General features: G+C 39.7%; 1 protein-coding gene across 2 annotated transcripts in view; it reads left to right on the top strand.

Annotated features, from left to right (window-relative positions):
- Nucleotides 1–25,410, top strand: part of trappc8 (trafficking protein particle complex subunit 8) — a 137,829-nt gene that overhangs the window by 71,827 nt on the left and 40,592 nt on the right. For both annotated transcript variants that reach the window (XM_060823884.1, XM_060823885.1), the window contains 7 exons: nucleotides 5,797–5,897; nucleotides 11,177–11,282; nucleotides 15,466–15,597; nucleotides 18,329–18,553; nucleotides 22,024–22,132; nucleotides 23,944–24,138; nucleotides 24,855–25,015. In XM_060823884.1, coding sequence (XP_060679867.1) covers nucleotides 5,797–5,897; nucleotides 11,177–11,282; nucleotides 15,466–15,597; nucleotides 18,329–18,553; nucleotides 22,024–22,132; nucleotides 23,944–24,138; nucleotides 24,855–25,015 — 1,029 coding nt within the window. The remainder of the gene's footprint in view (nucleotides 1–5,796; nucleotides 5,898–11,176; nucleotides 11,283–15,465; nucleotides 15,598–18,328; nucleotides 18,554–22,023; nucleotides 22,133–23,943; nucleotides 24,139–24,854; nucleotides 25,016–25,410) is intronic.

A 25,410-nucleotide genomic window follows, 5' to 3' on the forward strand; every position in this document is an offset into this window, starting at 1 on the left:
AGCAAGGCAGGCCGAGCAAGGAAAAAGGAAACTTCAGAAAACCGAGTCCTAGAGAAGAGGCATGGAATCAGTTATCCGAATGATCAGTTATCCGAATGATCAGTTATCCGAATGATCAGTTATCCGAATGATCAGTTATCCGAATGATCAGTTATCCGAATGATCAGTTATCCGAATGATCAGTTATCCGAATGATCAGTTATCCGAATGATCAGTTATCCGAATGATCAGTTATCCGAATGATCAGTTATCCGAATGATCAGTTATCCGAATGATCAGTTATCCGAATGATCAGTTATCCGAATGATCAGTTATCCGAATGATCAGTTATCCGAATGATCAGTTATCCGAATGATCAGTTATCCGAATGATCAGTTATCCGAATGATCAGTTATCCGAATGATCAGTTATCCGAATGATCAGTTATCCGAATGATCAGTTATCCGAATGATCAGTTATCCGAATGATCAGTTATCCGAATGAAGTGCGGCCTGCCCATCTCGTTCGGATAATCGAGGTTCCTCTGTATAACATTTTTATTAGTGGTTTAAACTGTTGGCATTATTTAGCATTAATAACTTATTTTTGAACTACTTCAGTATTTTGCTCTCCTTTCATCTATTTACATTACTTTGATTTTCTTAACTCATCTCCCTGAGCCCATCTGAATTGACTGACTGCAGTCCTTATCTCAAACTCCTTTTTATCTTCGATCTACTGCTCACAATGAGATTTCAGGAGTATTTATAAAAACAGAAAAAGTCAATTCAGAAATAAAAATACTAAAACCAATCTCAGTGACTTTAGCAAAATCAGGAACAATTTATTTAGTGGTGGTACAGTTGCGTTTATGTTTTGGGATGCCGTAGATGAATAGAAACGAATGGAGTTAAAAGAATAACTGTAACAACTTAAATGTTTAAAGGAAAAAGTGGAGTGAGGTTAGGTCAGCTCAAGAGGAAGTTGGGGAGTAAGAGTCTGTAAGATATGGCATTAAAAACAAAATTATTAAAGCAAGTGAAATATAGAGGAAAGCCAGAAAATAGTCAGGTTTTCAAAATAGTTGCATTGATTTGGCCCCAGTGAAGGACTTTTTTTTTTGTTCACGAGATGTGGCTTCAGTGGCTGTCAACATTTATTGCCTATCCCTAATTACTCACGGTAGTTGAGAGTCAACCATGTTGCCGTGGGTCTGGAATCACATGTAGGTCAGATGTGGTAAGGATTGCAGGACAGTAGTGAACCAAATGGGTTTTTCCAGCAGTCAACATGGATTCATAGCCATCGTTAGACCGTTAATTCCAGATTTTTATTGAATTCACATTCTTCTATCTGCCATTGCAGAATTTGAATCATGTCCCCAGAAAATTACCTGGGTCTCCGGATTAATAGTCCAGCAATAATATAACTAGGCTATCACCTCCACAAGTCTGATGTCTCCTCAAATCTTTGAGATCTGTGTTTAACTGAAGTTGTCCTTTAGCTCTTATTCAGCCAGATGTCTTGAGGTTGCATTGGGCAATCTTGTCAATGTTTGTGTATTGTGAAAACTTGTAATTTGAGGAAAACCCTCCAGAGGGTGGTATTTCTCCAATTATTTCAGTTCTTTAGTTTTATAAAACTAATCTGTGGAGGTCAAACCAAGAGCTTCTAAAGCAGTAGAGTAAACTCTATTGTCTAGTCATTGTCAATATGCTGCCTGTTTTTCTGCAGATAGTTATCCAGTTCCCTGTGACAAACCACAATTGAGTCTTCCTCCACCACAGCCTTAAATTGTGCATTCTAGATCTTAACCATTTGTTGTTTTTAGGAAATTTTCCTCCTCGTCAATATTAGTTCTCCAGTCAGTCACCTTTTGGTTTGAGACTTCTGGTTCTCAACCCTTCACTAAAGGGAGCAGTTTCTCTTTATTTAGAGCCCTGATAATTTTGGTGACTTTAATTTTCTCTGCTTAAATAAGAGTAAGCTCCAGCTTTTCCAAGAAATCATGCTGGTATGCTGTTTCTGCTCCCTTTATAGTACTTCTGTACAGTCTAGTCTGCATTCACATTTACCTTCTGCTAACTCCCATAAAATGAGACAAAAGCACATCACAATGGAATTTACCTCTTTTGAAAAGATAATTCTCAATGAAGCCTGTTGTCTTTGGTTGTAAAACCTAAGAAACATGTAGCTAGTGTTTTAGTACTATACTGTTATATATGAGAGAGCTTGAACAGTGTATTTATTCTGTGTTGGGTTCATTGCGCAGAACTTCAAATTATAGAATCCCTCCAGTGTGGAAGCAAGCCATTCGGCCCATGTCCACCCTGTTTGTCTGAAGACCATCCTACACAGATCTTGCTGCCTCCCTCCCCACTCTATCTCTATATCTACTATAACGAATCCATCTAACCTGCACCTCTGGTTTGTGGGAAGAAACTGAATCAGACACTGGGATAATGTGGGGTTTGCACAGCCAGCTGGGGGTGAAATTGATGTTTCCTGTTGCTGTGAGGCAGTGGTATAAATAATCTGTCAATTTGTAATTGTAACTCTGGATAAAACCACTTAAAGATGTTTGCAATAAAAAAAAGCTTACTGAACTCAAAACACCTTTCAACAGTTAAGAAAATCATACAATAAAGGCAGACCAGCAAAGCTGTAACTTTGTCTTGTCTGCCCAGTTATCTGTCATTGCAGTTAACTTGGAAGTACAACTATGCAGTCTGATATTCCCATTCAGCTCTGAAGTCATTTAGACTCAACATGAGCTTACTGTCTGTCCATGAATGCTGTGATCTCCAGACTCGTTGTTTTCAGTACAGATTCCAGCATCTGCAGTAATCTTCTCCCCTCCATTTGTGATTGGTATGGAAACAGGATTCTGCTGGTGTGAGTACTCCCCAATCTCTGTCTGGGTCAGTAGCCAGATGACTGTATAACACTGTTCCACAGGTTCTTTTATGTTTTTTTTCATTCAACCCAAGCCTCCCAACTTCTCACGTTGACCGACCAGGTTAGTTTTGCAACGCTGTCCTGTCTCCATGTGCCTTGACCTGTGAGCTCTCACCTTCTGAAAGTTCTGATGTTTGCCTCGTCCCTTACTTTCCGCTGATACATCTGCTCCTCCCTCCAATTCATCCTTGCTACACAATATGTGGGACATTCCAACTAGCTGCACCACTGCATTTTAGATGGAACGTGGGGACTTGTAATTTGAGGAGTGGAAGCAGTAAAATGTGAGACGCAGGCAGTCACCCGAGTGTGGGACCGGGTACCTGGCAGTGCTAACCACAACCACAGTCCCACCCATACCTCTCCACAAATGACTCTTGCTGAGGATAGCAATCTAGTTGTAATTAGCTGGCTGTCTGAAGCTAATTTGGGTGAGAGCATCTCAGAGGAAACCATTTCTGTTACACCTATCTGTGCCAGCTTTTATTTTTGATTACCTTTTCCTGCACCTCGTGGTTTGCATCACCTTTTGTGCTGAAGACACCGAGCATGTTCAGCTTGTCTAACTTTGATACTGCAGCCCTCAACGAATGGACTTTTCCCTTTGCTTCATAAGCTAATAGTGCCCATGCAAGAAGTAGGTCTTCTGGTGTACTTGGAGTATATTGTCCATAGTCATGCAGGGAAAGTTTAAGGATAATCAGGCTAGAAATAATGCTTGTGGGATGGCAGATAATTTACTGATACATGTGTTCCTAATAGCAAAGCCTGCAACAAGTTTATACTCTCCTTTTCAAAGGGCATTCCAAAGAACTTGTAGCTGACCTAGATTTTCCTCGAGGTCATTCTCATCGCATCATAGAATCACTGCAGTATGGAAGCAGACCAATTGTCCCATTGAGTCCACACCGATACTCTGAAGAGCATTCCACCCAGACCTACTTCCCCTACCCTATCCCTGTAATTCTGTATTTGCATGGCTAACCCACACAGCCTGCCCATCCCTGCGTACTAGTGGCAATTTAGCATGGCCAGTCCACCTAACCTGCACATCTTTGGATTGTGGGAGGAAACTGAAGTACCTGGAAGAAACCCATGCAGACACTGGGAGAATGTATTTAACTCCATGCAGACAGTCACCTAAGGGTGGAATTGAACCCGGGTCTCTGGCACCGTGAGGCAGCAATGTTAACCACAGCCACCGTGCAACCCATACTTCTTGGTTAGATGATTCTTGCTGAGGGTGATAATCTAGATGTTGTTACTAGCTGGCTGTCTAATGCTAAGGATATTAGATCTGCCGACTGTGGTACGCTCTAGGAGGACCTACAGAATCCATGTGCCAATGGTGACAAATGTCACCGTTGAGATTGGCTTGTGTCTGTGCTCTTGTGATCCCTGCCAGGAAGATGAAAGAAACTATTTCTAACTCTTAGTCATTTGTGGGTGCTGCCTAGTTCCACATCCTCCAATAAAAATGTTTGGGTGGCTTGATGGGCTAGGCATAGGTTCCTGACTATATCTCCCAATGAAACCTTCCACCTGCTATGTTGCTTGCCCATTACCACTGGGCATGTGATAAATAGATAATTGATAACACTTTAGAAAAGTGATCAACTTGTGTGTGAATTAGATTAGTGTGAAGGCACGTTGCATATACTTAGCCTCACTTGCTGACCTATTTTGGCCTTGCAGTAAGGCTAGTCTAGATTGCTGGTTACCCACTGCATCCAGATCCAACACCAATGTGTCAGTCAAGCTCTATGTTTCATAATGTCAATGCTGACCCATCTTCAAAACTATTGGCTGTTAAATTGTTCTCATCTGACCGCACATGATGGGGGTGAATGACATCTTTCCTGGATAGATCATTCTGACAAAGTTAGTATATGCACTTCAGTAAATTGAATCTGTCTTGCGTGGATGCCTTTTTTGAATATCCACTTTAATCTTGTAGCCACGAGCAATTTACCTTTTGAAGCTCTGGTATTTTGTCATTAATTATAGTTTTACCCTTCCTTAGAGATCTCTGAATAGAAAGACGAACAATTTAGTGGTCATAAATAATTCAAGGCAGTACATTCGAACATGGTCATTATTTTAAATATTGCTGAAAAATATTTTTAATTTGCACTCCTAGAATACTTGCAAAGATACCAATATAAAGGAGAATAACATTTTGTTGCATAAAATGAGTGGTAATTCATTGGCAAGGTAGAATTGTTGTCTTGGAGAATGCTCCAGTTAGATGACTGTTAACCAGTACACTCTTATGGTTGTATGATACTCTCTCTCTTTATGCCACATGATCTATCTGTGCTTGGGATGTATCAAACAGTATAACCTTTTTGACTGTTTGTGACAGGCAAAATACTGACCATATCCAACTGTCCTATGTTTACAAGTCAGACCAGTGTGCAATATTATGATTCTAAGAAGGGGTGGGATTGTCAAGTAATTGTGTGCTCAGAATCATTGTGTTAACAAGTTCACAATAATTGGGCTCATGCTGTGATACACTTGTGTATTCAGGAAGCTCCACATTAATAGAGACAATTGTATTCTTTGCAGAAATGAAAAACATGTATACATTGTGCCAGGTTTCTGGTGAACCTTCCTGATGATTGTAAATGAAAATCTTGAATTGTCTTTCTCAACATTACAACTAAACAACTATAATTTTCATCCCCTTGCCTAAATAATATTGCATGAGATTTTTATTGTGTATGTTTGCTCCATTTCAATGTATATAGGATACTACTTCAAGACCAAATAAAGTATATATTACAAAGTTGCACTGTCAAAATGCTGTATATTATACTTGAATAATGCTTCCTTTTTGTAAAAATTTTATCAAAGGAAATGGCCGCAGCATCTGTTTTTCTTCAGCCGGGAGCACAGAGGCAGTATCCCAGCCATTACATGGAAACAGCTATTCAGACGTACAAGGATCTCTGCAAGTATGTGCCATCTTCATCATTTGGGAATTAACACAAGTTGAGAAGGGACTGGAATTACTAACACTGTTCTTGTTTGAGGCTGTTTTGAGGTTAGGAGCCAGTTCTGAGTTTGGTGTGAAGCCCTTGCTTTGGGAGAGTAGGAGGAGAAGTTGGTAGCTTAATCGAGCAAGCGTCAAAGTGGACTGATCATGTAGAATGGGACTCCATCCATAACGCAACAATTACTCAACTCTGTGTAAAATGATGACCGTAAAGCAGATGATTTTAAGGTTTAAGGATTCTTTTGCGGTTTGACTTGCCATGTATTTAGAAAATGATGTAATTATAGATGGTTTTGTTTTTTCATGTTTGAAATATTGTGACGTTCAAGGGGCAATGAATTTTTCAGATAGTTGTGAATGGTTATTGATATAACCCAAGAGTATTCCTGCACACAAGTGCTGAAAAGATGATAATGGAGCCCATGTAGTTAAGATCTCAGAGACTATACAGGATCAGTGCCAATGGAAGGATATTGAATCTATGAAGGATGTAGAAACAGATACATGCTAGCTTCCTCCTTATGGAAAGCAACATAAAAATTATTCATTCAGTTTTTTTTTCTTTACTTTGAATCAGCACTAAGTTTCCTCTGACTTTATTTGTGCACAGCCCAATGTGAAACTGAGAGGCTTCAATCAGAAAGATTCTATCTTTAATTCCAAGTCTTTGGTTGAGTTAGTTGTTTAACTGTATGATGTTTAGATTAGATTACTTAGTGTGGAAACAGGCCCTTTGGGCCAACAAGGACCCGCCGAAGCACAACCCACCCATACCCCTACATTTACCCCTTACCTAACACTACGGGCAATTTAGCATGGCCAGTTCACCTGAACCGCACATCTTTGGACTGTGGGAGGAAACCGGAGCACCCGGAGGAAACCCACACAGACACGGGGAGAACGTGCAAACTCCACACAGTCAGTCGCCGGAGTCGGGAATTGAACCCGGGTCTCAGGCGCTGTGAGGCAGCAGTGCTAACCACTGTGCCACCGTGCCGCCCACTACGGTTGCAGTGACCTCCATGTTCCTGGACTAATGAAGAACCAGTTGGGGTTGCTGCTATTGAACGCTCCGTTGACCCTTTGTCTGAACTTGGTATCAATGTTGAATTATTTTGGGATTTGCTGATGTCACTGTGTATCCCACCCCTTATTAAATGCCCTGTTTGCAAAGGGTCTTGTTTGACATTTAATTGATTGGAATGAAGATTGGAAAAAAATCAGTAAGGTCATTTGAATTTTACCATGCATCAATTGTTTGGACTGATAGAAAATATTAGCATTTTTTAAAAAAAGTTGCATTTATTCATTAGACAAGGGGTAAGACTTTAGTTTCCAATTTTAGAAAACCATACAGGATAGTGCTACGTACATGTGAACCCAAATTCAATCATTTATTTGGCTATAAAATGTTCAAAATCAATGCAAGGAAAGTCTTTGTAGCTAGTAGATTAACTAATATATTTAAATTCATGTGAACTTTTAATAGCCTGGATACAGCTAGAATTAAGGCTAGAAAGGGGGAGATCCAAGATGGCGGCGACTCAGCAAGTCTGAGTTTACAGAGCTCTTCCCAAAACCTGGGTAAAGTGAGTTACTCACCCCCACCACACTTACCAAACCACCCAAAAAAAATTTCTAACCTTAGCTGGTTACTATTATATTTAAGCAGTTTAATATTAAGTGGATAATGAGTAAACCAAAGGGATCCCGCAGCTCTCAGAAAACAAAGACCCCTCCCCCACCCTCCTCTCCTCCTCCGGCTGCAGCTGATGTAAAAACAGGCCTTGAAGAGATGATTGCCAGGCTGGAAACGACACTCGTCAATTTCATCGCAGAATCCAGACAGAGATGGAATGCATTCGAAGAAAAGTTACAAAAGTACAGCCAGGCTCTGGAGGAATTACAGGGCCGAGTGAAGGGGGCGGAGCTAAAGGCCACGACCTCCGAGGCTGCAGCACAAACAGCTGCAGAACAGGTGCCAGCTCTGGAGCAGAGAGTCAGGGCCTTTGAAATCTACATGGATGACCTGGATAATAGAAATCGGAGAAAGAATATCCGTCTTCTGGGCCTCCCTGAACAAGAAGAGAAGGGACAGTTAGCAGTATTTCTGGAGCGAATGCTGCCCCAGCTTTTAAACCTGGGGGCAGAAACTGACCGGGTAAGGGTGGAGTGGGCCTACCGGGTCGCAGTACGCGGATCTGGCCCAAACCAGCGTTCACGCCCGGTCCTGTTCCGGCTGCAGAGTTATAGGGAGAGGCAGATACTCCTGGATGCCTCCAGAAATCTTGGAAAGGATCCTAAAGCCATGATCCATGAAGGATCCAAGATTATGTTATTTCAGGACTTCTCCCCGGCTTTGGCACGAAGGAGGAAGGCGTTTGATGAGGTGAAGAAATGTCTAAGGAACTTAAATATTCAATACACCTTACGCTACCCAGCGACGTTATGCTTTACCCACGAAGGATCCGAGTATAATTTTAGATCACCAGAAGAGGCTAAGGAACTTTTAGACTCGTTTAAATAAATCGTAAGAGACAATTTATGTTGGCTTGCCTCTTCCACACTCCGTGGGGAGAAGTGGATACTTTACTCTACTTTACTTTTGCTTCTGGGAGCAGGGTTGTCTTCCCTTGCTATTTTATGTTATTATACTTAACTGTAATCTGTTGGAGTTGTAATTTTATAGTTATGTGTGTTTGTACGTGGCATTGATGCTATCAGATATACTCAGGTATGGGTGGGGAGGGGTGGGGGTGGGGCGCTCACTGTTAACTCTAGCTCGGTTTTATATCTAAATCCTATTAAGGAGCGCCCGGGTCAAGGGTGGGACTCTGTTTGGGAGAGGATATGGTGGACCTTTAGAAAGGAAGTAAGGCCCCCTGAGAACAAGGGGGAGGATCTCCATTCAAACATGTTTTTTTTTGTTCTTATTGTTTGGAAATAGTTTCCTTTTTATTATACTGTTATGAGTGTATTAGAGAACATTTTCTCTTGTTTGAAGGATGTAAGTGACTCAACTATACACTCTGGATAACTGTGGATTAGATTAGTAGTTAACTGAGTTTCATTGTTTTTCTTTCTTCTTTAGTATCATTCCTTTGAATTTTGATGATTATATATTTAAGATCTATTTTTATATTAATGTTTGTGCTTGAAAGTTCTGTTTATTTTTGTAAATCTGTCAAAATATTAAATTTCTAATAAAAATATCTTTTAAAAAAAACGGCTAGAAAGGTTGTGCTTGGAGTGCCAGTATTGTATTTTTTAACCGAATGAACTGCAGATGCAGGAAACCATAAAGATAGAAATTGCTGGAAAAGTTCAGCATGTCTGGCAGCATCTGTGGAGAGAAACCAGAGTTAACGTTTGGGTAGAGTGACCCTTCATCAGAACTTCTGAGCAATGTGCTTACCTTTACCAGCAATTTATTTTTTGGTTTTGAATTCTTAACAGCTGACTGCATTTGCATTTCTACAGTTGTTTCCACTAACTTTAAGCACTTAGCTCTAGCCACCGTTCCCATCTTTCTTTTCTCCTACCTAATGTGTATTTCAAGCTTCCCCTTTGAAACTAGGTAGCAATGATACTTTGAGTCAACAGGCTCATCAGCTCTTCCTATGCCTTTTTTCTGGACTGCTTTACAAGTGCCAACAGTTCCTCTGGATCCAACGTCTCTTTGTAATTTTTTTAAAAATGTTCTATTGCGTCTTATGTTGGTCTCCTCTTTTTTTTTCTCCAAATAAAGAAACTCATCCTGGTCAATCTTTTTGTCATGTCATGTTCTTGTAAATCTTCCCTGTATTTTCCCAGTGTTTTGATACTATTTGCAGGATGTGTGATACAACAAGTGTGATCTAACCAAGATTCTATTTCAGTTTAAGTGTCATCTTTCATATTCTGTCACTTCAGTCATTTTGCAATACAAACAATGATGGGCTTATTCTTCTTGGAGCTGAGAAGGTTAAGAGGTGATCTTGCTGAGGTGTTCAAAATTATGGACAATTTTGACAAGGTAGAGAAGGATTATCTGTTTTCAGTGGCTGGTGTACAAGTGACTAGGGGTCACAATTTCAAGTTTGTCAGACAAAGAACGAAGCTTGAAATGAGAAATGTTACTGACTTGTTAGGATTTGGAATGATGTGCCTGGAAGAATGTTGGAAGCAGATTCTGTGTGTTTCTAAAGAGTTAGATATACATTTGAAAGTTATCAATTTGAAAATAGAGGACTGTGGAGATAGAACTGGACTAGCTGGGTAGCTGGGACAGACACAGGGAGCCAAATGGCCTCCTGTATGTTGACTTCTCTGAATCTGTGCATTTATTATCAACTTGTCTTGCTAATTTTAACAATGTAATTATTTTGTCTTCCAAGGAATATGTAACCACTATTCTTCCTGCCAAACTGACTCGGCAGCACACCACTTGCAAATTTCTGCTAAACCTGAGATCACGCTTGATTCCTACCGTCTATGCAGTTGTCATTTTTCTAATTCATTCTGTTTCCTGCCCTTTTTCCTCCCATTTTTCCTTTTGTCCTGAATTTTTGCTGAAATATTTGAAGGCAATTTGAGAGGGCTTTGAAGCATTGAGATACACCAGAAGAAATGAATTACAGCAAAATGTGAGCTGAGTCTAAGCAAAATGTGAATTTTTACAGAGCCATTGCATCCAGCCTTGTCCTTCCCCCAAGTATCAAATCTTATGATAATGCTAAGAGGATACAGAGCAGATTCTTGGATTTATTTCTGAGAATAAATTTTAACACTTGATGTTGAAAATTTAATGTGTGACTTTAGGTCATTCAAGTTCATGTTGGTGTTGCATTTAACACCTGAGGATGAATACAGTGTAGGATACAGCTTGCCTGGAAAGATTCATTTTTCAGCACCAATAAATGTTAGTTTAGTGTCTTGTATGGTGCAGCTGGATGCAGATTCAATCTTGAGTTGCTGAAATTAATTTGGCAGATGATTTTGATAGTCTGAAAGCACGGTCGTTCTCTGCTGGCTCAACAGCTTTACTTTGGTTCTGTTGCAAGTGTCATACGTAAGACATTATCAGTGGACAATTGGGCTGAGATCCTTTCTGTCTTCATCTGATTAGAGTTGCTTATCAACCTTGTTACCACTTAGTGAAATCCAGCAGTTGCTGTAAGCCACAAGAAATTTAATATTTTGTTTTGGTTAATTAAATGTTACTTGGAATTTATTTTTTTGAAATTTATTCCATCTTAGGAACTTGGTACTTGCTGAAAGGTGCACTTTGCTAAGTGCAGAAATTTTAAAAAGTCAAGCCAAATATTCAGAAGCTGCAACACTCCTTATCCGGATGACAAGTGAGGTAGGAGAAGTTAGAAATTCCTTGACTTTGGAGTTTGATCATTTGGCTTTGTACTTAAGTTTTGTATAATCTGAAAATGGAATTTTTCACAATTTCATAAATGGAGTGAAAATGTTCTATAAAATTTATTTCCTCTAATTTATATATCATTTATTATTAACTAGTCATTGCCTATATAGTTGATGCAATAGTATGTGGGAAAATAAGGCAAGCGACCTGTTGGTAACATGGTGTATGAATTTTCCACATGTGCCATTTAGTGCATTACACTGCAGCATAAATAAAGTGTAAGATTTTGGATTATAATTTAAAGAACATTGAATCATTCAGTACCATTTAAGGTTTTCATTCAGCTTCAGTGTGCTTTGGTCTCAATCCATTGGGAGCATAATCTTTTTGGTTGTTTTTCTCAGGTTATCTGAAGTCTCATGTCAACTTGTGTAAAAGTTTCTTGCCTTGAGAATTTGAATACTTTTCATAATCTACTACTGATACTTTGACTGATATTTGCCACTCGGGCTTTCATCAGTGGAGTGAATTCAGCTGCAAATGGCCCACAATGGAGTTGAAAGCTGAGTCTGAGTCCCCTTCCCCATGAATTCAATGCATAGCGTAACCAGAAGGAGGCTGTTCAATTCTTTGAAGAGCAATTTAATTTGTTCCACTCCCCCACTAATCTTTGTTTTTTTTTGGCATTGTGTCTCACCACTGCATGGTTATTGTTCGAGCAAAAGGCAAACTGAATATGATTTAACTCCCTGGAAGACTAAGCTGACCGTATCATTTCGGAGTTGTGTGTTACTGGAAAAGCGCAGCAGGTCAGGCAGCATCTGAGAAGCAGCAGAATTGACGTTTCGGGCCAGAGCCCTCCTTCAGGCCCTTTCCAAAGGAGGGCTCCAGTTTCAGTTCTTAGTTTGTGTTAATGAATCAACATTTTGGATTCTGATTTTGAAATGTTTCTGTATTCCCAGAAAGCCTCAGTGTTTACTTTTCATAATTAAGTTTGAAAGTACAGTACATTTGGATTGGCTCAGGCTTGGAGGGCCGAAGGGAATGTTCCTGGGCTGTGAATTTTCTTCCTTTTGAAAGAATGCCGATACCTGGTTTGTTTCCTTTTTGAAGAAGTGACTAAAAGGGCAATAGAACAGTATTTATTTTCATGATACTTTTCTTGGTACCTATCTAAACATAATTGCTTGCTGACTGAAGATCCTTTCCTTGGGTTTATATCTCGGGCTGTTAGTAGTTTCTGCTTTGGAGATTTTGGCATTCTCAGTGATCAGCCTGTTGCTCCCTGCTCAGTTCTCCTCTTTCTTAAAAGAAGCCCTCTTGTTGTGAATCCAGCATAAAGCTGATTGTGCTCTTGAAGAGGGACTGGAAGCCTGCTCAATGCTGTTGGCTGAACAAGATGAGTACAGAGATTCCAGAGGGAAAGAATTTGTGCTTGGTGGCGCCTACCCCATACATGACAGACCACCAACCAATATTGAACTCCACTTGGAAGTTCAGAGGATGGAAAGGGCACAGAATTTACACTAAGTGGAGACTTTGTAGCATCACTGCCAATCAAGCTAGACAAGTCCTAAGTGACATAGCTGCTCGACTGGATCCGTGGAAGGTTCTGAGCAAACAGAAGTGGAAACTACATACATGATCTTATCCTCACCGATCTGCCTTTTGTCAATATCCATGGCCATTATTGATGGGAGTGACCACTGTGCAGTCGTTGTGAAGACAAGGTCTTCTCTTTGCTTTGAGAATATTTTGTGCAGTGTTGCATGGTAGTACCACTGTGCTAAATGGGTCACACTTTGTACAGATCTCCCAACTCAAAGATGGGCATACCTTCAGCACTATGGGCCATTTGCAGCTGAATTGTCTTCAATTACAATCTTCTCTTGACCTTATATAATCTCAACTCTACCATTACCATCAAGCCAGCCGATCAGCACTATTCAGTGACCGGTGCTGGAGGACATATTGGGCATAAGCAGGCGTTATTAAAAATGACTGGTTGAAATTGCAACATAGGGCTGTTTCTTGCTAGAGAATGGGCATAGCAGTAGATAGGGCTAAGTAATCCTTCAGTCAGATCTGGTCGTGATGGTGGTGGCAACAGGAGAATGAAGCTCCACAAATATCATCATCAATGATGGGCATTTTTACAAAAGATGAGACTGAAGTATTTGCATCCATGTTCAACCAGAAGTGTCAATTGGATAACTCATCTATCTTTTACCTGATGTCTGAAGTGTTATAGATGCTAGTCTTCAGTCCATTTAATTCATGCCAAGTAACATAAATGGCTGAAGACACTGTTTTTGCCAAAATGTTATCGCGGTCCACACCCTTTGCAATGTCCAATCAAGACTTGCGTTGCGCAATTGGCTGTGTTCCTAACCAAGCTGTTTGAGTGCAGCTTCACGGGCCACAACGTGAAAAATTGTTGAAAAAAAATCTGGTTGACATCAAGCAAGACACGACCAACACTGCTAATAACAGCCTATCAGTTTACTCTTGATTGTCACAAAGTGACGGAATGGATCGTTATTCCACAGCAAGTGCATGGCTAATCTGTTCACTGATACTAGGTTTGGATTTTGCCAGGGCTAAGTTCCACTTAGGCTAAATTATTCCTCACCTAATTACAACCTTGGTCCAAACATGAATGAAACAGCAGCAATTTCAGAGGTGACTTCAGAATGATTGCCCTTGATATCAAGGCAGTGTTTGACAAGTATGGCATCAAGGAACCCTAGCAAAATGAGTCATTGGAATCTGGGAAAAGGAATATCTCTGCTGGTTGGAGTCAGACGGAGAACAAATGAAGGTGTCGGAGGTCAACCGTCTCCATGCAAAGACATTGCCTTGAGGAACTCCTACAGTATTTTAGCCCCAAGCATGTTCAATAACCAACCTTCCATCATGAAGTCAGAAGCAGGAATTTTTGCTGCAAATGTATCCTTCTCCCTTCAGTGTCACTGGGTTAAAATTCTGTAATCTGTTCCTTACAGCTGTGTCGATGACATCCATAACATGTAAGTCCAGTGGTTCAAGAAAGCACGCTAACCTTCTACAGGGCAGTTAGAGAGGGGCAATGGAAGTATCTGAACTGAGAGCAGAAGTAGCAATTCCATGTCAAACAGGGTCTTATAAAATTTCATCAAATTAATCCTTGATCCCCTAAATTCTACGGAAAACTAGCCTAACCTGCCAAATATTTCCCTATAATATATGCTGCTTATTTAAGATCTCGATCTAGTAAGCATCCTCTGATATGTCTGAACTGCATTTACTTGCACAGTCCAAAACGTACGTACTTTCAAGATGTGGTCTCATCAGTAGACTGTTTAACAAGCATGAAGTTGTAACTTATGTTCAATTCTTCTAAGGAGGATGGCATTCCATGAGCTGGCTTTACTTGCATACTATTTTTGTGTCTCTCTCACTAGAGCACCTTCATCCATCTGTTCCTTGGAAATCTGCACATCCCAGAATAAAGTGTCTAGATAAAGCCCCACCTTCCTCAAATAAAATCCACTGCCGCCACCACGTACCAGTGCTTGCAGCTCAATGTCTGAGCTGATATTCCTGCAGCTACAGAGTTCAAATGTGCTTTTATCATTGATACAGCTTTCATCGCCAACGACCTAATGACACCCGCATCCACGAGCAAGCAACAAAAAAAATCTGATGAACTTTGTGGCTGAGCAGAGGCTGTTGGAGCACTTTGATCAAGCAAAGGTTCACCAGATCAACCACTAATTTGCTTTTAAATCCAAGTTTGTTGTTGTTTTTATCACTTCCAGAGAATATCTTGATTTTGAAGCAGTGGGTGAACAGACAGCTCAAATTGGTCACGAGCTATGGGCATGAGATTTCCACTTGTGTGACTTGAGCAAAAGAGAAAAGGATAGTGATTTAAGATTTATCCCTGTGGAAATTCTTCTCTAATTTGCTGCTCTTTTCATTTTAGGGTGAGCATTCAAAATATGCTTATTGCTTAAGTGCCTTCTCGGAATTATTGGATATAGTTACTTAGTTCTCAGCCTTTGTGTTTGTGTCAAAACTAAATTGATGAGGGGGTGTTCCAATCACACATTTATTTTAACACACAGTCTAATTTAATCAATTTGTAGTGACATGAAAGACTCATGCCTTACTTTTTGAAAACAAAATGCAGGATTCAGACCTCCGAAGTGCTCTTTTACTGGAACAAGCTGCCCACTGCTTCATCAACATGCGAACTCCTATGGTACGCAAGTTTGCTTTTCATATGATTCTGGCTGGGCATCGGTTTGCCAAAGCAGATCAGGTAAGCATGGCACTTGAATAGTGCATTTAATTAACTTGCTGTACTGGTTATGTGCTAATGTATTTAGTAGGTTAACTCTGCTTGGCTGTTTCATGACCTTTTAGTTGTCACGTTATTTTGAAGCCCTGTTATTCAGGTTTCCAAGACACTTTTTGGGAACATTTTTTGTGATTGAATCTTTGCTCAAGTTAAAACTTTGAGTGAATACATTTATTACTGTGAAATTTCCGGAGTAAATTGTCCTCTTTAATATTATTTCACTGATGTTTAGCTGTGTCATCTGTGAATCATTACAAATACAGTGAAGAAAGTAGTTTGTAGAATCAAGATCTTGCCCATAACTTGGATATCACATTTCTCAATTTGGAGGATTTGGTCAATAAATGTCCCATTCTGGGGCGATCACCCGAGCCCCACTGAAGCTACACGGAATTTTAAATGTTTCACAGTTACTTTAAGTAGTGTTAATAATTTGTCATGAGTTAGTAACAAAATTATGTTGGCAGATGGCTACCAGCAAGCTCATGAAAGGATCTAAAATTAAAAGCATCTGTCTTATAACCTGAGACTAAAAACATGGGGAAGAAGTGTCTCCGTTGTCTTGTTTTGGTATAAGTTCAGCCGGCCTTTCTGTGTTCTGGAAGTATTTCCCAGATGCCATAGAGCCACCGAGTCAGGCCCTTCTCATCAACGTATCCATGTCAACCAAGTTTTCTAAACTGAAGTAGTCCTACTTACCTGCATTTGGCCCATGTCCCTCTAAACCTTTCCTATTCATGGACCTATCCAAATAGCTTTTAAATGTTGTAACTATACCGCATCTATGACTTCCTCTGGCAGTTCATTCCACACATGAACCATCATCATCTATGCAAAAACATTAACCTTTTATAGGAAATTGGTGTCACTGGCTTGGCCAGCACTTGTTGCCCAGCCCTAGTTACACTATCGCGTTGCTATGACCTGCTGCCTTGAATCAATTCCATTACCCTGTCTCCTGCCTTTTCCCTATATCCTTGCACGTCACTTCTATCCAAATAATCATCCAGTACCCACATGAACCTGCCTTCTCATTTCCATAACTTAACTATTTATGTGGAAAAATGTTGTTGCATCACTCTTACTTCATTTGCATCACTTTATATCTGTTCCATCTCTTCGTTCTTTTATGGGTGGGAACACTTTCTCCCTTTCTACTCTATCCAGCCATAAGGTCTGAATATTGATCTTGTGATGTTTACACCTTGAACAGCAAATGTTTGACTTGAATAATACCAGCTTGTTATCTGTTCTGAATCTAAATGATCCAAGTCAGATTGCTGATAAATTGAAAATTTGGTTATCCTTGACTGTGGCCACCTCCATTCCAGACCAGTATGGAATAAGGTAAACTTTGCAGGCCTAATGATCTCTGACAGTAACTAACTACTGTGTCTAATTGGGGAGGAATTATAGTGAGATGTAATTATAGCCAAACTCTGAGCAGATCTACCCTATTGAGCTTTAGCAAAGGGTGCAATCTCAAAGGCACGTTCAACTTGCCACTTTTGTAGATTATCTACAAAGTACAATTTTTTAGATTTCTTCAGTGGAGGCATTTTTAATATTAATATTTGGAGTCAGCATACAAAAGTGATTTAATATTCAAGTAGAACAGTGTCTTGTTACAATTGCTTTTATTTAGCTAACCACCATGTCTGTTGCTTTCATTCCTGAGGCAACTTGACTTGGATGTTAAAAAGATCTTTCCTTTGGGTGAATCTGTGTCTAAAGGTCATAGCTTAAATATAAGGGTTGCCTATCTAAGACAGATGAGGAGAAATTTTTTGAGGGTTGGTTCTTTGAAATTTCCTTCTCCAAAAGGCAGTAGATTTAGAATCACATTCTCCCCATGTCTGCGTGGGTTTCCTCTGGGTCCTGAGGTTTCCTCCTACAGTCCAAAGATGTGCAGGTTAGGTAAATTAGCCATGCTAAATTGCCCATAGCATTAGGTGAACGGGTAAATGTAGAGGAATGGGTCTGGGTGGGTTGCTTTTCTGAGGGTCAGTGTGGACTTGTTGGGCTGAAGGGCCTGTTTCCACACTGTAATCTAATTTTTGGGTATTTTTAAGGCTGAGGTAACTTCTTGGTGACCATGGAGACGAAAGATAATCAAGATATGCAGCAATGTAGCGTTGAGGTTAAAAACGGGTCAGCCATGATCATCTTGAATAAGCTTGGCCTAGTACTGTTTGTTGTTTATATACTCGTATGTCGAAAATTGAAGTACACAATGTAGAAGGATGTCCTGTATGTAAGTGAGCCACTTAAATATTGGAGACCAGTGTATGTCGTCTTTAAAAAATATCTCCAGGTAAGTAGAAGATAAAAGTTGCAATTGTCCTACCAGAATATAGGGCTGCTGCTCTCATTAGAGAGAGATGACTGCTGGTGGTTTAATCTGAGGGCCTCCATACCTCTGGCAAGAGGAGAAGTAGAGAGGGAGGGTCCTTCAAGATAACCTCAGCAGGTGCGGGACAAGTCTGCATCACGCTGCATTGCAAGCCAGCTGTTCAGCCAACTTAACTAAGTGAACCTCTCCAAAGGTATTTACATAATGGGCAGAGCACCAATAAATTCAAAATCCTGACAATTACACTTTGAAACCTCCATGCCATAATTGAATCTCCAGGAGACTTGTTCTGCTTTCTCAAATTTGAGTCTGAGTCAAATTGATTTTGTTTTGTTACAGCGAAAGCATGCCTTGCGGTGTTACAGTCAAGCCATGCAAGTTTACAAAGGCAAGGGATGGAGTCTGGCAGAGGATCATATTAACTTCACAATTGGGCGCCAGTCCTTTACCCTTCGTCAGCTCGACAATGCAGTGTCAGCCTTCAGGCATATTCTGATCAATGACAGTAAGCAAACAGCTGCTCAGCAGGAAGCTTTCCTTAGGGAGTATCTGTATGTTTACAAGGTAAGAAAAATTGGGGTATAAAACGTAGACCAAGTTTTCCTAATTTATTTTGCTTGTGTTAGTAGCCAACCGTTGAATTCCTGACTTGCAATGCTGTTTGTAATGATATATTTAAGTGTGTTCCTCATTGCCTTTTGTTTTCTACCCCATTCACTTATTTTCCAAGATGTGGCGGTGCTGGTGTTGGACTGGGTTGAGCAAGGTCAAAAATCACATGATGCCAGGTTATAGTCCAATGGCTTTATTTGAAAACACCAGGTTTTTGGAGCGTTCTGAAAGCTAGTGTTTTTGAATAAACCTGTTGGACTATAAGCTGGTGTGGTGATTTTTCACATTGTTTTCTAAAGAATTAAGTGATGTAGTTACTTCTCTTATGTCTATGATTCATTGCTGCATCACTGCCTCTTCTGCAGTTTGGTTTGTATTGTGTTCTCTTCTACAATGTTGCTTTCTTTCTCAATGCAATTTCTAACCTTAAACTCTTGATATCTTCTTGTAATCACTGGAGCTATATAATTTGATACTTATACTTCTGCTTTTAATATTTAGACCTATTGGTCATACCTGAATTGGTAGGCTATTCCCTGTGTTTTCTGCTTGATTTGCCAGACAGACGTGCATTCTGGACATATTCAGAGCTTGTACTAATGGTGTGCATTGTAGTTATGGAGGATTGTTTATGTTCATTTTCATACTGAAGCAGCATTTGAGATTTCTCTCTCATTTGAATGAGATGTTAAACTGAGGCCTCTTGTGTGGTCTTGGGGAGATGTACAAATTTCTAAGAAGTTTGAGGAGCAGTGGGATGATTCTTCTTGGTGACTTGATCGATATCTATCTACCTACCAACTAATATCATTTTTTAAAAAGTTAGCCAGCAAAGAACAATTAAAACATGATACAATTACGCATTCGGTTTGAGACTGAAACTTCTGTCGTAAACTGAAATCAAGACACTGTAAGGTAATGAAGGCAGAGATGGCTAAAGTTGAATTGAAAACCAGGCAAGAGGTAATCTAGAGTAGGAGTGACGCACATTTCAGGCAATACTCCCAAACGCTCAAAGATGTTTGAGAGAGACACTAGAAGAAGGATGTGATATTCATGGCTAACTAAAAGTTAATTAGTATCACATTAAAGGATAAAATGTACAATGCTTAAAGTTACGGGTAATTCAGAACATTGAAATTTTTTTTAGAAGCATCAAAGGATTACTAACAATGATAGCAAGAAGACTAGTGAGAAAATAACAAAGCTTCTACCTGTACACAGTAGAAAAGCCAGCAGCAGAAGCGTTGGCTCCTTCAAATGGGGCAGGAATGGGAATAGGAAACAAGCATTTTGTATTTGTCTTCAGAGAAGATGTACAAGTACCCAAGAATAGAGGAGTGAGGGGCAAAAAGGGAGGAATAATCATTGAGTTGGAAAAATACTGGGGCTGAAGGATATGAGGACTGAAGTCCCTGAATCTGCTGGCCGACATGGTGGGTCTGAAAGGAAGTGATTGCAGCAATTTTTGGATGCACTGGTTAAAATCTTCCAAATTCCTGAGATAACTGGAAAGATCCCAGTAGTTTAGAAAACTCTGCATTTGACATCATTATTCAGAGGAAGAAGGGAGATAGGAAGTGAGAAGTATAGGTCAGTTAGTCTAGCATCTGCCATTAGGGGAATGCTCGCATCTCTAAAGGAAATGGAAGTTGGAAGAAGTCATAAATTCATCAGTGACAGCAAAGATTTGTCCAATGGTATTTGTGTCTGTCAAGTTTTGAATTCTTTTGCAGAATTAACAAGCAGAGTGGATGAACGTGCAGGGACTTGGGTTTCCAATAGCCATGGAAATTTGGCATTTATTGTGAAAAGAAAAGATATATAAAAGTGAGGACGTTTTGCTGCAATTGAACAAAGCAATAGCGACACTGTACCTGGAATGTTGCATGCAGTTTTCAGATCCTGTCTTCAGAGAGACCTGGAAAATTTCTCTCAACAGCTGTGATTTGCTCCCTTACTCCTCAGCAACCTAGGATACATCCTATCTGGGATTGGCAACTTCTCCACCTGGAGTCCTGCCAGACTTTTGAGCATCTCCTTTATCTCTCACAATACTGCTCAGTAGCTCAATACCCATGTTTTCAACTGGACCATTGCTACTATTTTTTTTTAAGTTGAGGACAGAATCAAAGTGCTCAATTAGTATTAAATAAAAACCCGAAAGAACTGTGGATACTGTTAAGTCAGCAACAAAAGTTGCTGGAAAAGCTCAGCAGGTCTGGGCAACATCTGTGAAGAGAAATCAGTTAACATTTTGGGTATGGTGACCCTCCCTTCTGAGGAATTACAATCGCAATTTCCCAAATTCTCCCTCACTGTTTTCCACTGGGCCTGCCCCATTTCCCAGGATCAGATCCAGCACCAAATCCCCTCTAGTAGGACTGGAAATGTACTGTTCCAGAAAGTTCCCCTACATGCTTTGTACAAAGTTTTCCTCTTCCCTGCCCCACACTTTTTTTTTCCCCCAGTCAGCCCAAGGGGAATTGAAATTGGCAACCATCTCAATTCTACTTGTCCTGCAGATTTCCATAATCTGTCTAGAAATGCTCTCTTCTATTTCCTTCTCATTATGTTGGGGATCTGTAATAAATACCTAACCAGGTTACTGCTATCTTTGGTTTTGCACCTCCAATGGATTCTAATTGTGTTCTAATGCATCTCATTCAAGAACTATGATTCTATCTTTGACCAAGATTGCGACACCATTTCCTTTTTTGCTCACTGTTTCCACTAAAAGCCTTAACCTGGGATGTTAAGTATCTCTGAAGGATATGTCTTTTATAGAACTATGTTTTTATTTTCTAAGAAAGTTATTCTTCAGAGTGCAAAAATCTAGCAATCTCAAACTTCTTAATGCCTATATGGGAAGACATTACTCTCCTTCTCAGACTAAAGTGAGTGACTCCTTCACCCAAGGCTGTTCTCCAGAAAACAGTACCTCAGCATCTGTTCTCCTGACATTCTCTTCAGTAGCTTGTGTTTCAATGAGATCACTGTTCTTAAAAGTTCGTACGTGTATTCTGTTCAATCTCTCATTGTAGCACATTCCTTTCATTTTAGCAATTGATTTGGCTAACTGATGATGAACTGAACCTTTGAACTTAAGAAAAATAATGTGCATTGCTGAAGTGTTCTCTACTGTTGCATGTAGTGAATGCAAAAGAAATAACTTGCAATTAGGCTGTTTGTTAGCCTCAGGGCATCCAAGTGTTCTGCAGCCTCTGAGGCACTTTTGAAGGCTACTTACTGTAATAAGTTGAATAATAAGAAGAATGAAAATTAATGGTATAAAAATAGTCAAGTATGGTGGGGCTGGAGAAGTGAGCAAATTGTTAAGCAGTATTAAAGTTTCTGAAACGTGAGTTACTTTTAATAGATTTCATCAGACTCTCTGAATTTTTTTTCTCTTTATATTTTAGAGTGTGAATCAGTTGTCACCCGACGGTCCTTTACCCCAGCTTCCTTTACCCTGTATTAAAAGCTCAGCAACTCGGGTATATTTTGGACATGACAGGCGACCTTCTGAAGGTTAGTTGTTTATTTATTAGTTCGTCTTTTTTAAATAGGGATAAAAGATGCAAACATATGAACAAAAAAGAATATGCTCTATCATTTGATAAGATCGTGGCTGATCTGATTTTAATCTAAGTTCCTGCATACACTATAATCTTTCATCTCCTTGGTAATCAAGACTGTCCATTATTGCCTTAAAATAACTTGGAGATTCTGCAAATGCTGCCTTTTTTGAGGAAGTGAATTCCTAAGACACTCAACCATCTGAGAGGAATTTTGTTTGCTCATCTGTCATGAAAGCCTCCCCCAACACCACGACCATTTTAGTTCTAGATTCTCCTGCAAGAGGAAGCGTCTTATCTATATCTAGCTGGTCAAGTTTCCTCAGGATCTTCTGTTTCAATTGAATAAACTCTGACTTTAAGGGCCAAAGGATTCAAGCCTAACCTGTCTAGTATCTCATATTAGCAATCTATTCTTTCCTGGTGTTAGTCTAGTAAACCTTTTTGAACTCCTTCCAATGCATTAACATCCTTCCAACAAGACACAAGCAGGATTTCCTTTGATTCATTCTGGAATTGAATGGTAGAGTATTTTATTTTACCTATGTTGCAGTCCTGAATTTATGTAACTTGTACGCTGGATCGTTTTGAGGCAATGAAAAGCAGACACTCTGCTGTGAGCATGTCATATATTTTGGCCTGACAAGAGGTTGATCAGTAGCTTTCCTTCTCCAGAACCCTGTAGTGAGCTAGATGACATTTACTGACAATCCAATAGCTTTTTGGTAACGTTTAGTGGTAACCAACTTTTTATTTATTCTTTTAAAAACTTCTGATTTTGAATTGAGTACTTGGATTTGAACTTGTCTTTTCAGTATTAAAAAAACTTTGTCTCTGATTTACTAGTTCAGTAACACAGCCATCTTGATAAGTCTAATCAAATTTTGTGTTTAACTTTTATTTGCATAGAGATTGTTTTTCCTCCTTCACACTTGACCCATGTTCGACACTGGCTTTTATTGCCTGTGTCTAGGTGCCCTTATGAAGTTGGTGGGTTGCTGTCTTGAACCACTGCAGTCCATGTGCTGGTGGTGACCCACAATGCTGTTAGGGAGGGACTGCCAGGAACTTGACTCATAACACTGAAGGAACAGTGATACATTTTCAAGGCAGGATGGGGAACTCGGAGGGGTGGTGATCCCACATGTTTGCTGTTGTCCTTTTAGATAGTAGTGGCCATGGATTTGGTGCTGTCTATGGAATCTTGTGAAATTTTGCAGTGCGTCTTGTAGATAGTACACATTGGTACTGAGTGTTGGTGGTGGAAGGAGTAAATGTTTATTGGTATGGTGCTTTTGGGCTATAACCTCTTGTGATTTTTTTTTTAACCTCAAGTGGGTAGCATTGTTCCGAATAGTGTCTCACTTTGGTCAAGTTGTTTGTTCCGTAATGAAGCTATTAACTGTAATTTGGAGAAACATAGCATTCCCCCATTCACCTGCGAGTCCTCCAAATCTATCTTGTACCATTTTTCACTGAGGAAATGGCAAACAAATTGAAATGGGGAAGGAGGGTTTTTTAAGACAATTACGAACTCTCCCATTAATTTTGGGGAGTTGTAGCTCGACAAAATTGAAGCCATATTATGACACATTTATTTTAATTTAACAAATAGATCAAAGTGGGCAGCAAATTATCTAAGTGTGTTTCAAGGAGATTTTGCCCTTGTTTATCATTTTCCTTTTTCCATAGCAGTGAATTTACTGCTCCACAAAGGAATCCTATTAATTAATTCATTACATATTTAATCTTTATTTCTAATAGGAGAAAAGCAAGCGGCCACCCACGTCAGCTTAGATCAGGAATATGAGCGTGAAGCCTCTCAGCAATGGAAAGAGCTTGAGGAGCAGGTAGTAGCTGTGGTGAATAAAGGAGCAGTGCCACTGAATTTTCAGCCAACTCAGTACTGCCTGAACAACCAGACAGACAACCTACGATTTCCTGTGACTGTAGTGGAAGGTAAATCAATCTCAATTAATTCTTCTAGAAGGATACTTATGTGTTGAATATAAATTTTGACCAATTAATGCAAGATTTAAACTTTTCTAGCTAGTAGATCCTAAATTAAAACCTACTGAACATAATCCTGTTCACTTACTTCAATTAACTTGACCCTATCTATTGTCTTAATGCATTGGCAGTATTTGTTGGAGATCTGGAATGTATTTGTGCCCTTGCCAACTTTTATCCTGAAACATTATTAAATATGAATTATTGGCTTCTTTATTTCATTGCGGTTTGTGCCACGTTCCTGTGTGTATATTGCCCGCTAAGTTTACTCCATTACACTGAAGTGTAAACATTGTTGCGAAGTGTATTTTGTGTGAGGTCAGACAATGCACTGCAGTTTGTTTTTGACCATGGTTCTGTATTTTCTTGATATAGGAGGACATTCTCCTTCCAGGCATTTATTACCCTTTCTTGATGCTCGTTTTAGAAATGCAGTCTTAAGCTGTAGACTGTCTGAGCCAAAGCCTCAAAGTTTCCTGTCAGTATTGACAGAAATGGAATTTCTTAAACTCCAATTTCTCTTTGCATTAATTAGGGTTTATTGGTTACTTTAGCCCATCATTCACACTCACTTCATAGAGCCTTGGACAAGTGGTTCCATTTGATAATCTTCCATAATGCAATTTTTTTTGTCATTCTTAATGTGCTTTTATTTTTGCATGTAGAACCAGTCACCGTTGAAGTTGTCTTCAAAAATCCGTTGAAGGTACCTCTACTGTTAAAAGATCTCTCGTTGTTGTGGAAGTTTAATTTTAGAGATTTTAGTAAAAGTCCAGAAGAAGAGGCAAGGGAGTCGATTAGCAATGAAAAAGATGGTCATCTCAAGGTAAGGAAATATTTCTTGAATATATCTAGCTTTTCTTTCTGCTTGTGACTTATGTATGTGGATGGCTTAGTGACTGTTGGATTAGCTTGATAAATTGATCATTCTCACTGGCCATATCTGATTTTTAAATCAGCTTGCACCTTTTAAGTGACTTAGCTGATGCCTCACAATAAATATCTGCTGCACCACATTGTGGTGTGTTGCCCATATTCCTTTCTCCTCCTCCTTGACTGCTTAGTTTGAGGAGCACCACTCCTCAAGAATGGGGCAGGGTCTTCACTCAATAGTAGAATGAGGTGGGGAATTCTAATAATTCTCAGACCTTGAGTGAGGGGGTTTCTTCACATCTGACTGATTAATCTCAGGATAAGGGTACAGCATTGTATCCAAAGTTT

Source organism: Hemiscyllium ocellatum, chromosome 4, assembly GCF_020745735.1.
Source record: "Hemiscyllium ocellatum isolate sHemOce1 chromosome 4, sHemOce1.pat.X.cur, whole genome shotgun sequence".
Lineage (NCBI taxonomy): Eukaryota > Metazoa > Chordata > Chondrichthyes > Orectolobiformes > Hemiscylliidae > Hemiscyllium > Hemiscyllium ocellatum.